Source organism: Microtus oregoni, unplaced genomic scaffold (assembly GCF_018167655.1).
Source record: "Microtus oregoni isolate MIOR12 unplaced genomic scaffold, Mior012 000014F_ref0000157, whole genome shotgun sequence".
Lineage (NCBI taxonomy): Eukaryota > Metazoa > Chordata > Mammalia > Rodentia > Cricetidae > Microtus > Microtus oregoni.
In genome coordinates this window covers 18907089-18924377 of record NW_024543073.1, presented here as the reverse complement: position 1 = coordinate 18924377, position 17289 = coordinate 18907089, and the positions used below count along the sequence as shown (strand labels likewise).

At 35.3% G+C, this 17289-nt stretch overlaps 1 protein-coding gene across 3 annotated transcripts in view; it reads left to right on the top strand.

Moving 5' to 3' along the window:
* Cert1 (ceramide transporter 1) overlaps window positions 1-17289 on the top strand; it is a 107947-nt gene that overhangs the window by 80757 nt on the left and 9901 nt on the right. For 2 of the 3 annotated variants that reach the window (XM_041663245.1, XM_041663243.1), the window contains exons 8-14: window positions 2534-2626; window positions 4834-4920; window positions 7613-7705; window positions 8194-8271; window positions 13579-13674; window positions 15604-15736; window positions 17021-17091. In XM_041663245.1, coding sequence (XP_041519179.1) covers window positions 2534-2626; window positions 4834-4920; window positions 7613-7705; window positions 8194-8271; window positions 13579-13674; window positions 15604-15736; window positions 17021-17091 — 651 coding nt within the window. The remainder of the gene's footprint in view (window positions 1-2533; window positions 2627-4833; window positions 4921-7612; window positions 7706-8193; window positions 8272-13578; window positions 13675-15603; window positions 15737-17020; window positions 17092-17289) is intronic. The other variant, XM_041663244.1, reaches the window with a different exon arrangement.

Genomic DNA, 17289 nt, shown 5'->3' with positions numbered 1-17289 from the left:
ATTTCTGAGGGGAAGGACCTCTGGATGGATAGACGTATTGGAGCTTTTATTTTGCCATTTGATCAGAATCCTCAACTCATTATTTACCAATGATTAACTCAGTTATTATACATGTTCTCTTGATTATATTTAAGGTAAAATTTCTTTAAATATTATTTATGATGATTTGGTATAGATGTGCATTTTCCATTACTCTTTTAGTGTATAAAGTTTGAGTCTGTATTTAAGTTATAATGAACTAACTTGAGCACTGATTTATAAAGTTAAATATTTACTTGTTACATTCATAGCCATTATGTTTTCCCCGGTCACTGATATCACTTAACATACATTATATTGTTCAAATATTTGCCCAATGCTCCATTTTCCCACCTTTATTTAATCAGCAACATTGATAATAATGTTATAACATAAATTTCTAGCTTTTTTTTTTTTTTTTTTTTGCTTTCTTTTTTATCTTGTAAGCGACGCTCAGACAGGCGTAGCCCCGGGAGGAACCCGGGGCCGAATTTCTATCTTTTAATGTGAACTATGGCTCACTGAATTTTCTTTGTGGGAAACTTCTGTTTAAAATATAACATTTGTAAAATAGTCAAATGCTAAAATTAAAACACACCTTAGAAAATCTAGTTCTGGCTCAACACCATCATTTTTCAGAAGTCAAAGACTTGTCCAAAGTGCTAAGAAGCAAAGCTAAAGCAGATTTTCTTGCTCTGGGTATATCTGCTCTGGATCGTAGGCTAACCATCAGTCGGGGTCACTTTCATTAGAAACTGTTACTGCTTACAGTGTGTGAAGGCCTTTCAGTTTGAGCAAGAAACTAAGAAAAGCATCAACGGTTGTTGTAACACCACTATGATGCAGGATAGAAACAACGGTTGTTGTAACACCACTGTGATGCAGGCCAGAAACAACGGTTGTTGTAACACCACTATGATGCAGGATAGAAACAACAGTTGTTGTAACACCACTATGATGCAGGATAGAAACAATGGTTGTTGTAACACCACTGTGATGCAGGATAGAAACAACGGTTGTTGTAACACCACTATGATGCAGGACAGAAACAGCACTGTGTATTGAAAACAGTTCTTGGCTTTAGAAAAGAAGAGAGCTGTTCAGAGTTCTCAAGCACCAGGGAGAGGGAGCCGTAGTAACTAGCAGTATGCAAACCTTTACCTGATACACATGTTCCAAAACTCCCAGTAGATGTAAAATCACAAATAGTATCAAACTCTTTATGCACTGTTTTTTCCTACAGACTCATGCCTATGATAAAGTTTAATTTATAAATTAGGCACAATAAAAGTAATGAAGTCAGTTAATTCAAGGAAGTTGTTTATCACTAAATATCGTTTATATAATTCATAAAATCAAGAAAGAAGGCACAATATCAATGTGATTTCATTGATGGTGTTTCGTTCCAAATTGTTCTCATGTCTTCTGTAAGCTAGGAATAGAGAAATAATAAACAGGAAACACTCCCTAAAGAAACTTATACTCTATAGTGCACATTAGATATGTGATGATAATAACAGCTATATAATAGAATTGTTTTATATTTTTTAAACTTAAAATGTTCACTCAAGTATTCTTTAACCAAAATATTATTTATACATGATCATTTTGTGGTTATCTATAAGAATAATTCCTTCTTTAGAATTGTACTTAATTTCTAGCCAGTCGTACTCAGGAAGACTAAAATTTCAAGGTTAAATAATTTAGTTAATATTACTAAGAAAAAAATGTGTTTATTGACGATAAGGCATACTAGCTTCAATGTGGATGTGATACTTGTAACTAGATTTGTGTGTGTATGCACGCGTGTGTGTGTTTAATTTACCCATTAAATTAGCCCAACTGTCTAAACTTGAAAATACTTAAAGTGATACAGTGAAGGGTATCTGTCTTGACTAGGTATTACATCAGATTTGATCCAGTGACCCATGTTGTGGCAGGAAGGTTCTGTTTGGCCCAGCCTTTAAGTTTTCAACTTGAATCTTTAACACTGTTGGCTCTATCTATAAAATGGAAGAGTTAAAATAAGTCATCAGTCTTTTTCAGTCCTAAAGTAGAGTTTTAACCAGCAATAAGAATAAGAAATCGTTTTTAAAATTTAGTGTTGACTGCTATTGTCTATCAAAAATTGAGTTCTTTTATTTCTGACATTCAATACTTGTTTTTCCCCCCCTCACAACAATAAATAATGGTGTTGTGGTGGGGAGGAGTACAGGAATTTGCAGCCTCCATTTCTCTGGTGCTTATTTATCTTGTTTTAAGTTTGAACACTTTAACATTTCTTAACCACTCAGTACTTAATGTGCATAGAGGTGATATTAACATTGATTCAGATAGTAGCCTCTGTGCCGTGTGTATCCCACCAGAAAGTCTTCCTAGGCAGAGGAACATTTGTGTTTCTCACAGTAGTAGTTATTTTTTGGTCAGTTACACAGAAAGTCACTGCCAAGTCTTTTTATGATATTTAAAATGCTCACTAAATCAGTTACTTTCTCTCCTTCTCCTACCTACTTAGGATTCGGAGAAGAGGAGACGATTAGAAGAAGCATACAAGAATGCGATGGCAGAACTTAAGAAGAAACCCCGTTTTGGAGGACCAGATTATGAAGTACGGACTTAGATTGTGGGGGCCACATCTATCACAAAAGTGACCTTTAGTACTTTTATAACCTTTAAGTGTTCTATATATGTAATTTTTCCTCAGGATTAACTTAATGATCTATATAAATGCCAAGCTTTTTATAAAAAAAGATTCTTTTTGCCATCTCCAAAGCTTTAGACATATCTTGTTGAGTCAGACATCATGGCTTGTGTCACCATGAGCTACAAAACTAGAGTAAGAGTCTGTCTAAAAATCCTTATTGATTATTGATTTATCATATGAAATTTTAAGCTTCCTTATAATGAATCTTTCTTCTGCTAGTCTTAGCAAATAATTATTTATACTTAATGGTTTCTTCTAAATATATTTAATACATCCTGGATTTTTTTTTTTTTGTATATTCTTTTGAGACAGTGCCTGTTATAGCCCAGGCTGGTTTGTCCCCTGCCTCTGCCTCTAGGATTAAGCTGTGTACCACCATACCCAATAGAGCTGATTTTTTTTAAATTATGATAGGACATGGGAATCTACATTCCAGTATCATTTGTTGAAGTCTTTTTTATTATTTAAAGATTTTTTTCATTGTATTTTTTATGTGCAGGACCATTTTGATTGTATATATGCATGTTCTCCGCATACATTCCTGGTGCCCCTGAGTTCTTAGAGGACATCAGATTCCCTGAAACTGAAGTTTCATTTGGTTATGAGCCACAGTGTGGATGCTGGCAACTGAACCTGGGTCCTTTGTAAGAACAGCAAGTGCTCTAAACAGTGAACCCATCTGCTGAATATTTTTATTCCATCTTGTTTAAAGTACGCCTTCCTTTTTTTTTCTTAGTGGAAAATAATGAACCAGCTTGGTGACATGAAATCTGAGTACTGAGAGTTAGTAGCAGGATGATCAGAAGTCTAAGGCCAAGCTGGGCTGCATGAGACTCTGTCTCACATAATTCTTTTTTAAAATGTCTAAGTTTAGTCCAGTTTTTTAAAATCCCTGTGAATTTTAATTCTAAACTGAACAGTTCTCAGCAAAGGAATATAATTCATTGGTAGAGCTGTCACCAAGCATAAAGATCCCATGTTCAAGTCTCTGCATTATAAAAGCAAACAAAAATAAGAAAGTATAAAGTTCCCAAGTAAACTATTGTCTATCTTTATACTTCATTCCTTTTGAAGTTTTAAGCTATTTTTTTCTTGACAGATAATGTGTGTGCAGGTGTGGTGACATGGTTGCTATCAGATGTCCTCTGTCAGTCTCTACCTTATTTTGTAGACAGAGTTTCTCACTGAACCCAGAGCTCACTATTTTGGCCAAGCTGGCTCGCCAGCAAGACCCAGGATCTACCTGTCTCTATCCTCTGATGCTGGGGTTGCAGGCATGTGCCTTTGATCCCAGCTTTTACATGGGTGCTGAGGATCTGAACCCAAGTTCCCATGCATGCTTTACACATTAGTTATTTTTCCAGCCCTGTTTCTACAATTTTAATTATCTTGTTTATAATTTATTTAATTATGATCATGAGTATGGCCAAATATAACTTTATAGGCAATAAAAGTTTAATTTCAAGTAATTTGGTTGCTATAAAATGTTTTTTTGTTTTGTTTTGTTTTTTGTTGTTTTGTTTTTTTTTACCCTTACAATGTTGAAATTCTTAAGCTCACAGGACCATAGAAAAGTAGAAAGCAGACTGGATTCTGGCAGTTCAGTAATCCCTGTTATAGATCTTAAACCTTGAAACAGTATTAGCCAGTTTACAGCAGATGAACCTGATAGAATGGCTTAAATCTGTAAGTCCAGTTCTTATGAAGCTGCCAAGTGTGATGCAGTGAAGGCATCAGAGTGAGTTTAGGATAATGTAGAGTACAAAGTAAGACCCTGTTTCACAAATCAAAAAATATGGTGCATGAGGTATTTAATTGTATTACTTATGATTTTTTGGAGTATGTGTTACCACTGTGGTTAATACTATACTAGTATTAACTAACTAGAAGAATACTGGTCTACAATAGCTAGTTCCAGGACAGGAACCAAAAAAGCTATGGAGAAACCCTGTCTCGAAAAATCAAAAAAAAGAAAAAGTTTTTTGTTCAATAAATGTATATTAGGTCAGTTTTGAGCTTTATCCTCTCAGAGGTAATATCAAAGTTGTCGATGTTTCTGTTTCTTTAAATAAATGAAATAGTTGCTGTTTGTTTTCCTGTCTGTTATCTAGGAGGGTCCAAACAGTCTGATTAATGAGGAGGAGTTCTTTGATGCTGTTGAAGCTGCTCTTGACAGACAAGATAAAATAGAGGAGCAGGTATATCTACTCACATTCCTTTTAACATCACAGGTGTTCCTTGATGTGTATTTATAGAATTGGAAAACTGAATGTAACCAAAATATTAGCTATTATAAGTATTAAAGAATCTTTGTGAGTCGGTTCCTTTATATTTTAATTTCCAAACAAAAAAGCCAATAATTCTTCAAAAGAAGTATACATAGTTAATGTGAGCTTAAATGAAAATGTTCTGCCTATTCTTCTGTTACTTTTAAAGAATTCAGCCTTAACCATTCTGATATCAGAAGGGCCTCTCTAAAAGTCTTCTCAAGTACCATCTATATTCACAGGTTTTAGAGATTTTGTTTTTAGCATTAGTACCACCCAGCTTTTATTATTAGCTCGTTTATTGCCTTCAGCCTTCACCTTCAGTTCTTCCTCACTTTTACTTTGCTTTGCAGTACTCACTAAAGTCACAGCATTTATACCCAGCTCCTTTTATAGGAATTGACTGAAAGAATTTTTTTAAATATTTAAATTCCGTTTTCAAGATTATTTTGATTCCTGGCGTCAATTCTATTACAATTTATTTACTATATTTTACCACCAGATGGTAGAAAGGGTGAATTTTACTTACTTATTTCTCTTTGATTTGCTGCCTTCAAGCTGTCCTATTTATAGTTGAAAGTGCCTCCTGAGGCAAGTGTAACTAACCTAGATGTGGAGTATCATTTCTGTATTATTTTTATACCACAAATCTATCCATTATATCAGTTCGCTAAGCTAAGTAGCCAGGAGTAACTCCTTCATGGTAAATAACCTATCTGCTTCTCATATTTTTTTCTTTATATTCTTAAGTCAGTGTTTTAAAAGTTCACTCCATAGTAATCTGTAAAGCTTCTTTCTTTTTTTTTTTTAACTCAAAAGATGTTACACTGCATTCAGTTAAAATTCCAATTCCCAATTAATGTATGATTTTGGAAGCCTAAGGTTGTTCTTAGAAGCCTAAAGTACAACCTGAAGTAGCATCATTTTGTTGTTGTTTGTTTGTTTTTAGAATGTGTATTTGGGAATAATAGTGAACTCATTATAATCAGTCTTCTTCATTTTGTATCTCTGTCAGTGTGGCAAAGATAGAAATGACGTGAAAATACTATAAAGTAGTGAGCATCGGTGGTCCATAAGATCAGTCTACAAGTTTAAATCATTTACCTCTCTGTTCTCAGTGTGTGATATTTAGCAGTTCAAGAATAGCCACTACAAAGATTCTCTCCAAGTGACACCCTCATTACACATTTTGTAGTTTAAATTATTTGCAAACAAAGTACATGAAATGAATTGGTCAACAAGACAGCACTGAATACAAATTATCATCTGTCTTCTCTGTAGTTAAGAGATGAGTGCAAACACACCAACACATTACTTTTAGTAAGTATTTATTTGAATGTATGAAAAAGAAATCAGATTAACTGAAGAAGAGGTAGGAAGGCAAGTATCAGGTAAATAGGAGTTAGATAGTGAGATGAAGCAGACTGCCTTTATTGAAAGGAGATTTAAAAAAAACCACATACATGAAATGATCTTAAGAGCCCAGAAGGGTTAAACTAGTCCCTCTAAATGTGGTTGACAGTTGCTTGGCTGGGGCAGACTGCGGGGCCACTGACACTGGCACCAGGATTTATCCCTACTGCATGTACTGGCTTTTTGGGAACTTATTCTCTTTGAATGTATATCTCACTCAGCCTAGATATAGTAGGGAGGGCCTTGCACTTTCCACAAAGCAATGTGCCTTACCCTCTCTGAGGATTGGAAGGGGGAGTGGTGGGAGGTTGTGTGGAGGGAATAGGAGGAGAGGAGAGAGTGGGAACGTGGATTGGTATTTTTTAAAAATCTAATTAAAAAAACAAAACAAAAAAGAACCCAGAGGGGGCTGGAGAGATGGCTCAGAGGTTAAGAGCATTGCCTGCGCTTCCAAAGATCCTGAGTTCAATTCCCAGCAACCACATGGTGGCTCACAGCCATCTGTAATGGGGTCTGGTGCCCTCTTCTGGCCTGCAGGCATACACACAGACAGAGTGTTGTATACCTAATAAATAAATAAATATTTAAAAAAAAAAAAAAAAAGAACCCAGAGGGAAGCAAACGATATTGGTTCTGATGACAATCTGTGGGCAATACCTGCTGGTCCTGGATGCAGTAGAATAATCGAAATGATTTGACCAGACCTTAGATAAAAGAAACTTGGCAGTAGCCAGGCAGTGGTAGCACACTCCTTTAATCCCAGAACTTGGGAGGCAGAAGCAGATGGATCTCTATGAGTTCAAGGCCAGCCTGGTCGATAAGCTAGTTCCAGGACAGACTCCAAAGCTACAGAGAAACCCTGTCTCAGAAAACCAAAAACAATAAAAAAGTAAACCTGGCAGTAATACTAACCTTGACTCATGAGACTTGATAGTGTACAAGTAGTGGGTGAGAGAATTTTGGCTGGGAGCAATATAAAAGAGCTTTGCTGTGATCTAATGTAGTATCTGTGGAGTAAGAAGAGACCGATGTGGGATGTCTGAAGCAAGTGTCAGGATTGAGCAAAACTGTGTCTGTAGGGTAGCTTCCTCATTCATTAATTATTGCTAACATGTTTACCAATAAAATGTTAGTTTCAGATTATAGAAGCCATTTGTAGGCTGCAAAATATACCTCAGAAGCATGTCATGTTAACATATGTTTTTCTTAGTCACAGAACGAGAAGGCCAGGTTACACTGGCCTACGTCTTTGCCGTCTGGAGATGCCTTTTCTTCTGTTGGGACTCATAGATTTGTACAAAAGGTAAGCGAATTGCAGTTCACTGAAAGAATGCCTGTATTCCTCACTGATCATGGTACTATCCTATAATAGAAGTTTTCTCGTCTCTTCATTAATTAGATAGTAAGGGGTGTTTTTGTATTGCTATATTCCCTATACATTCTCCAAAACAACTTATAAATCATGTTCTGAACATACATTCTTTGCTTTTTCTTTAAGGTGAAATGGAGGGGTGAGGATAGGGAACAGAGAATGGGAAATAGTACAGCGTAGCAGTAAAATTTCTTCCTTGAGGTTAAGTACTTTGTATTTTTGGACATATTTCATTTTTCTGGAATGAGTTTGTAGCCGAATATGTAATAGGTGCATGAAGTCAGCACTTGCTGCTGTGCCTGTTCATATATAGTGCTTTGTTTTCTCTTTCTTTATCTTGTGTTTGCAAGTTGGTACTGAATGCTCTGTTGTGCCTTTGTTCTGATTACTTGGTTTTTTTCTTTGTCTGTCTCTGGTAGCCCTATAGTCGCTCTTCCTCCATGTCTTCCATTGATCTAGTCAGTGCCTCTGACGATGTTCACAGATTCAGCTCCCAGGTACTGTATGCATATATAGAGTGGACTTGAGTCCTTTTTGCTGTATTTCCGCCTGCTTGCCCAGTTCTTAGCGCTCTATTGATTGGGCCAATTGTTTTGGTTTTGAATTTTAAATAGTCACAAACAAGGGTTTTCTTATCGTCTAAATAATTCTCCTTTGCCAGCTTTGCATGGGCCCTTTCTTTGTGTCCTCTACTGTGAGTAGCTGGGATTCTATCTTAAGGAAGGTAGTACTCAGAGAATTTTTTTGACTGAATTAAAATATATAGAATTAGCCTGTTTTTTTTTTATTCATCATTTAATGGCTGTATTTTTCCAGGTTCAACAACCTTCAGGACATGGATTATAGGATATGCTATATCATAAAAGTGAATTTTAACAGTCTCACTTTTGTTCTAATTTTAAATGCCACAGTGATGTTCAGCAAAAGAAGAAACTTTAGCTAAAGGTCATCTCATTACTGTTATGATACTAAATTCATTGAATAGGTTATATTTTCTTCAAGTTACCTGTGGATACTGTAGGTTAATATCCCTGTTTATCTGCTAACTCTATAAAGGTTGATTCTAAGTTTATTTCTCTTCACTAAGGGATTGGTAATTTAAGACAGTAAACTGAATGTGCAGTTTCTGTCTTCAAAATAAGATTAGTTTGCCAGACAGGAAATAATGTTGTAGTATAAACATTTTTAAACACCTTTTATTTCCTTTTTCACGGTGCTGGGGATTAATCCCTTAGCCTTAACATGCTAGGCATTCTCTGTACCACTCAACTTCATCCCCAGTCCCTAGAAACTATTTAAGTTTTTAATTTTCAAATCTTTGCCATTTGGTTCTGTATTTTTTGGGGGGTGATTGCATTTTTGGGTTATATTTTGTTACCAATCTAAGCTGTCTAATCACAATGACTGGGTGCACATCCTGACTGTGTCATTTGGGTAAGCTGTGTGGCGTCTCTGTGCATAGCTTCTGTGATTTAACTCAAATATAGGGACATAGTAAGTGTTAAGTGCCTGACCTTTTACTGACATCATAGTTAATATGAATGACTTGAGCTAATCAGACTTACTGTATGTCTTTCCCTCTCTGATTTCAGTAACACTTTCTAAAGTTATAACTTAAAACAGGTCTCAGTTATGTTACATATACAAGTTAAGTCTTTATTTTTAACTGCAATAGAGGACAAAAAGACTTAGCAATGCTGTCCTCTGAACTCCACAAACATATACATATGTAAACACACATACACACATACAAGCAGGTATATGTTAATAAATACACACTTTAATAATTATCTTTTTGCTACCAAAGTAGATAATTCCTATAAAATATTCCATATAGTTTTATATTTAAAGGTATACTCAATAACTTCACTCCCTACTAATACATATAGGTCTACATACAGAGAGCGAAAGAGAGAGAGTGTGTGTGTTTTCATTATAGTTATTGTAGTGAGCATTGTTGAATTAGTTTCCTTATATAAGTCGTTTAATACTTATGCATATGTTTGCTTCATGTGTATTCCTAGAAGTGAAATTGTTGGAGCAAAGGCCATGCAAGTATCTTAAGTTATATTTATTCTTCTTAAAAAAATTTTAACCAGGAGACTTGGGCCAGTTTATCTATACTGGCACTAAATACTTCAGCTCATTTTGCCAGTCTTACTATATATACTATTTTTTTACTTCTAGCCATTTGTATTTCTTCAGTGAATCAATTATTCAGGTCATTGGTCATTTTCTTTGGGTAGCAGTGCTCTGTTACTTTATTAATATTCTATTGAACAAGTTCTCTATGAGTCTGTGATTGTACAACAGCAAGCATAATTGTTTTCTTACATGAGTAGGAAAAAGATCAGAACCATGTTTGAGCCCTTCTAGATTTTCATTTGTACCATCAAAGGACAATTTTTTCTTTGAATTTCTGTTCTAACAGTTTCAGAAAACCCTAAATTTAGTAGTCTCCTAATGCACCTTATATTGATTGATTTGGATGTGAGGTAGAAAGAAAAATATTGTAATTGGAGTAATACCTCTTTGTATTTTACTTGTATTCTATATGTACTTTTCTATAGTTCATTGGTAGGATGCTATGTGGATAGATTCATTTCCCACTCTAGGTAAAAAGATTCAAGGACATGACTCCCGAAGTTATACTTACCTAGTTAACACTTAGGAGCCAGTGAGATGGTGAAAGCCAGTGAGCCTAGCGACCAGTGTTGACAGCCCACACGGTGTGAGGAGAAACGGACTCCCAAAGTTAATACAGAAAACATAAATAAACGTTTTAATCCAATAAAAATAACTATTTGTTGGGTTATGATAGTATTTATTACTAGTAACAATATCCTGGAATATCAAAGTTTGATCCTGATAAAATGGCTTTGACTTGCTATCAGTCTTAATTGTCCCTAGCTCGCCATATCCTTTTGACAATAAATATATGTATGGTAAACTGGATAGATTACAAAGTTAGACCTGAAATGTCAGTGGTCTCAGGTGCACAAGTCACTGCTTCTGTAGTGATATTAGTTTCTTTATATTTCATTGCTGTGAGTATAGAATGTATTTTAATGAGATTTGACCAGTAACACCTTAACTCTAATGTTATTATCTCAAGAAAGATACAGTGAACAGAAGATTCTGTGATAATAACTGTAAAACTATAGTACTCCAGTTGGAGATCCTAGGAGCACAATACTAGATCTACCTTGTTTCTTTGTTGGACTTTTCAAGCCCACAATAGCCAAAATAAAACAAGACATTTTGGTTGAGGTTGGTGGTGTGTGTGTGTGTAGCCCTGGTTGAGGTTGGTGTGTGTGTGTGTGTGTGTGTGTGTGTAGCCCTAGCTGTCCTGGAATTTCCTCTGTAGACCAGGTTGGCCTCAAATTCAGAGATTAGCCTTCCTCTACTGCCTCCCAAGTGCTGGGACTAAAGGTGTGTACCACTACTGCCTGGCAAAATAAAACAAGACTAAACTGTCTGTAGACAAGTTAACTTTAATTTAAGGACAATCTTTTGAAATTTTAATAGGAATATTGTTTTTAAAATCTGCCTAGAAAGATACTGTTCAGCTTGATTTCTTTATGTTGTGAAAAAGGTGCTCTCTCCTGTCAGATTGTATTTGGTAAATAGGCTTTTCTTTCTAGAAAAATGAAAATCAAAAATATTTGCAAACATTTTAAATACTTACTTGAGAAATAATCTATAGAAAAGTAAAACTACTTGCATATGTTATGACAAAAAGAGCTATGGATGACACTGACATATTTTAAACTGAATTCCATCTTTACTAAGTAAAATGTGTTTCATATTCCTCCTTCACATTGTAAGCCTTGTGCAGTAGGGTTTTCTCATCTCTAACAACTCCCAATTTCTTGCCCAAAGTCATATTTTTCAAATCTAAACATTTCTAAGATTTAAGAAGCTCAAATAGTGAGAGGTTCCTCTAGTGTGACAGGCAGGTGAATCAAGGCAACACTACTGGGTGAGGTTTCTTTCCCATACTAGGAGACAGCTCCCTAGACTTGTGGGACTCACATACTTTTATGTATTTGTGACTTGGGATTCGGCATCAGACTCGCTGACTCACACAAAGCAGATTTCAGAGGGAGAAGCACACAGCTTTCAGCACCCAGAGTTGCTTTTTTGTTTGTTTGTTTTGTTTTGTTTTGTTTTGTTTCTTTCTAATTAAAGCTTTTTACAATTTCAGAATATAGGGCTAAAGAAATGACTCAGTTATTTAACACTAAGAGTCACAACTAAAAGGACAAAATTACAGAATATGTTATTAGGTAAATTAATAAGTTCCTCAACTCTAAAATCTGTGATCACTCACATTGTCTTAAGAATTATGAATGCTGTATTTGGTATGAAAATAGATTTTGGAGTACATATTATTATTTTTATCACAAACTTTTTGGGTCATTGCTAAATCAGAAAATGCTTAAAATATCACCCATTCTCAGTAACTAAAAATGTATTCTAAGATCCAAAAAGCTTGCTGTAACAGAAATACACACCTCTATAACATATTGATGACATCCATTAGTATAGAAAAATAATAATTATTAAATTATAAAATTAATAAAAATTATTAATTTTCTATACTAAATTAATGCCAACTATTGTTGGTATTTTAAGAATTTATGTCTCAAAACTTTATTTCAAAATGTATAAACCAGCTTCCTGATCAGTATGCCCTGCAAGCCCAGTAGACTTTATAGGAAATAAGAAGTTAAACTCATCAATTTTTTGTTTGTTTGTTTTTTTGTTTTGTTTTGTTTTTGTTTTTCGAGACAGGGTTTCTCTGTGGTTTTGGAGCCTGTCCTGGAACTAGCTCTTGTAGACCAGGCTGGTCTCGAACTCACAGAGATCCGCCTGCCTCTGCCTCCCGAGTGCTGGGATTAAAGGCGTGCGCCACCACCGCCCGGCTCAAATTTTTAAATATGAGTGTGTTAAATATTCTCTGACTCTCTGCTTTCCTTTATGTATTTATTACTAGATGATTGTGTTGGCATTATCATCTAACATTCTACTTTGTTTAAAGCATCTCAAACTGTGTGACTTTGTAAAGAACATTTTCATAAAATTGTCTAAGTAAGTGGATTAGGATTCTGAGAATATGAACTGTTTATTCTGTTTTCTTTGCTTACCTTGGTTATATACCAATAATAAAATTTTGTAGGACTAGACAAACATAGATGTTCAAGTCCCCAGGGTTCAGTCCTCAGTGGCAAAGGGTTAGACATTTTGAAATAATAAATTTAAAAGTGGTTATGTTTAAATGCTAGCATAAATGAATATTATTAATACTATTTTTAAAAGAATTCAGAGCAAAGATTTAGAATAAAAGAAAAGGCTTATTTTATATTGATTTATGTTCAAGAGAGTTTAACTGGGGCAATAAACATTTCCTGTTTAACATATAACAAGTTTTCTAAAAATCGCTACAGAGTCTTAAATATAAAGACACTGGGATTGGAATGGTGTGTGTGTGTTTGTGTGTGTGTTGTATATTTTCCTCAGTGTTCCATGACCTGTGCTGTGCTTCAGGACATCATCTCTATAAAGAACGCATAGCCCAAGTTCATGTCACTTGACCTCTTCCTGTATTTCGATTTCCCTGCCTATTCCATTAACCTGGATATGTGGAATGTGACTAAACTCGTTGTCTCTATGTACAACTTACTAACTTCAGCTTTGTAAGCCTGCTCTTTCTGGCCTTAAGTAAGCAATACCGTTCTGTTTTAAAGATAGTGACTTACATCTTACATGTGAATTCTCATGACTTTATTTTTCTTTTCAAGGTTGAAGAGATGGTACAGAACCACATGACTTACTCATTACAGGATGTAGGTGGTGATGCGAATTGGCAACTGGTTGTAGAAGAAGGAGAAATGAAGGTAATTCCCACACAAATTATTTGGGTTGCAAAGTGAAGACCGCTGATATTGGTAATTGGTAATACGTTAAAACAAGGTATTACATCAATTGATTTGTGATCATACTATAAATCTATGAGCATAATATCTGCTTTGCATAGACAACAGAGAAAGTAAAATTTGAGAGTTTTTTTTTTTTTTATTTAAAACAGCCCTCAATTAGCTGATGGCTTCCTATTTAGATATTTCTCTGTCTCTTTTACCTCCATGTATGTATGTGTGAGGATGTTGATGACCTGCAACTAGAGTTCCAGACAGTTGTGAGCTGTCGTTGGGTGCTAGGAATTAGACCCAGGTCCTCTGGAAAAGCAGCCAGTGCCATCTCTCCAGCCCCTAAATAATTCTTTCAGTCTTTGGTTTAAATGTGATAGATATTGTTCCCAGATATTTCTTTGTTACTTTACTCTTTGGTCCATACTGTCTCCACCGCACACTCACTATTTAGATAAATCACTGTTCTTTGGAGATGCAGACTGAAGGAATAAAAAGAAACCATGAGAGTTTAGTAACCTAAGTGAAGTTCTTCTCCCTCTAATGAGGTGTAAACAAAAGACATTCCTCTAACCCACAGCATTAGAGAGAGCGAAATTGGGGTTAAATTATGAGAATCATAAAGTAAGCTATCAGTGAGAAAGGTAATTTTCTGTAGCAATAGGTTTTCTACTTTATGTAGCATATCATTTTAGAGAAGTTAAACAGATATGAAAGAAGTAAACAAGAGACCTGAAAGACCACTTAGGAGCTTCAAGCACAATATGATCAAGACATTCAGTAGAATATATAAGCAATGGTAGAAAAGACAGGCTGGTATGTTTTAGAGAGGATCAGGAATATGTTTAATAGTTTTGTAAGCTTTGAATCTAGAAATTAAATTTAAATGTAGAAATTAAAGTCCAATTTCCAGTTTGAGCAATGATGAAATTTCGAGTCCTGATAATGTACATAAACATGTCAAGAAGAGACGGCGCAAAAGAGACTGTCAGGTGTGAGCACCCCATACCATGGTAGCTTGTTCTCACCACATTTCTTTATTTCTGGGAAGAACTTAGCAGAGATTTCTCTAAAGTAGCAAATTGTAATTGTTAAATAATGGAGCATACTTATCACTTAGCATACGCAGCCTCGGTGTTTTAAAACCATGAAGCTGTGTTTTTATTCATTTTGCCATTTTGTTTAATCTGCAGCAATTAGTCACCCATCATATATATGAATTTTTCATGGTTGAAATTTATTTTAGAACTGGGCATGGTGGCATACATCTTTTTTTTTTTTAAGATTTATTTATTTATTATTATTATGTGTACAGTATTCTCAGTATTCTGTCTGCATGTATGCCTGCGGCCAGAAGAGGGCGCCAGATATCATTACAGATGGTTGTGAGCCACCATGTGGTTGCTGGGAATCGAACTCAGGACCTTTGGAAGAGCAGGCAGTGCTCTTAACCGCTGAGCCATCTCTCCAGCCCGGTGGCATACATCTTTAACCCCAGCATTGAGGAGGCAAAGACATGCAGATCTCTCTCAGTTCTAGGCCAGTTTAGTCTACATATTGAGTTCCAGGACAGCAAGGGCTATATAGTGAGACCCTGTCTCAAAAAAAAAAAAAAAAAGAGCAACAACAAAAAAGAGAGTGACGAATTACCTTGGATTTGTCACTTTGAAATATCTTTATCATATAAATTTAGCTTCTTGTAGGAGAATATGTTCTATAAATAGATTTTCAAGAGTCTAACTTTTTAAAAAATGTATCTTGGCAAAACGGTTTTTTATTAAAGGGACAGTGCAGTGTGTGTGCATTGCATGAGAGCAGCAGGGTACCTGATCCAGAATGCCCAAGCGTCAAGGGTTTGAGTTTTGTGGGGGTTTTTTTTTTCAAATATTTTTTTCTTAGGTATACAGAAGAGAAGTCGAAGAAAATGGGATTGTTCTGGATCCTTTGAAAGCTACTCATGCGGTTAAAGGTGTTACAGGACATGAGGTCTGCAATTACTTTTGGAATGTTGATGTTCGCAATGACTGGGAAAGTAAGCTATCATTATTAATATATTTTTTTAAATCTTTTTTTAATATTTATTTATTTATTATGTATACAATATTCTGTCTGTGTGTGTGTCTGCAGGCCAGAAGAGGGCACCAGATCTCATTACAGATGGCTGTGAGCCACCATGTGGTTGCCGGGAATTGAACTCAGGACCTTTGGAAGAGCAGGCAATGCTCCTAACCACTGAGCCATCTCTCCAGCCCCTCATTATTAATATATTATACCAAATAATTATTTTCATTTTCAACTTAATGTCAAATAAAACCTGATTGTCTGTATCTGATAGTTTATCAACTCAATGTAAAGAATATTAAGAGAATCATATACAGGATTAATTGTACCTTAATTTCATTTGCAAGTGGTGGTCGTGGGATCAAACCCAGGCCCTCACATATGCCCAGCTCATATTACCACTGAGCTACCTCCACAGACCCATATCTTACTTTAAAGATGGGGTCTCACTATATAGCCAGGCTAGCCTTGGATTATTACACCTTTGTTTGCCTTTCAAATTGTATGATTACAGGAATGTACAACTATGCCTGAAAATACTTTTAAGTAGATCTTTTCACTGTTTAGAAAACGTAAACAGTGTCCTAAAAGTATCTCGTGATAGGTAGGTAATTCCATATAAATAAAGTGAAATTCATGTGCATGAAATAGATTTGTCAAAAGTGACAGGACAAGTTAGTAGAAAAATCAGGATTGTTGTAGGAGATTTCTCATCCATCTATACTTTCCTAATTTGTCCTATTTCTGTGACAAATCACCGGACAAACATACTGTAATCAGCTTAGAATTATTTTCATGCATGTGTTCTTAGACTTACAATTCATAAATATAATTATTTCTGAACATCATAAGGTATTTATCACTGGCATTTTGGCATTTGTTCCTCAGAAATCTAACTGCCTATGCCAAACTAGAGCACACTAACCTAATAAATGAGGTGAAATAGAGGAATCTAACATTAGGGACTGTTTCAGCTGTGGTAGTACAGTAATGATTAGAACTGCTTGTCATGCTATGGAAGATACTTAGCTTCTGGTAATCAGGCCTCACAACTACCTTCTGGAGAACAAAAGTAAACTCAGCTCTAGTTTCAAGTACTAGCTGCCTTCCATTTTGATTTAGCCGAGGTAATTCAAGATGCTATTTGTTTTACCATAATGTGCTTTATAATTCACTCCTCTTGAGTGAATTGATTGCAGTCTAGAAAATGAAATACATCTTTTTTCAGCTGCTAATATGCTTCTTTTCATTTCAGCTACTATAGAAAACTTTCATGTGGTGGAAACATTAGCTGATAATGCAATCATCATTTATCAAACACATAAGGTAATGATCTTGTCATTTGTCCCCAAAGAGACCAGTAATTCAGATTCAAACATACAAATTTGCTACAGTACAATTTAGCAGGAGTTTCAATTTAAATCCCACAAAAAACCCAAAGAAGTTCGTTTGTTTGTTTGTGACAGGGTCTTTCCATGTAGCTCTGGCTATCCAACTATGTAGACCAGGCTGGCCTTGAACTCT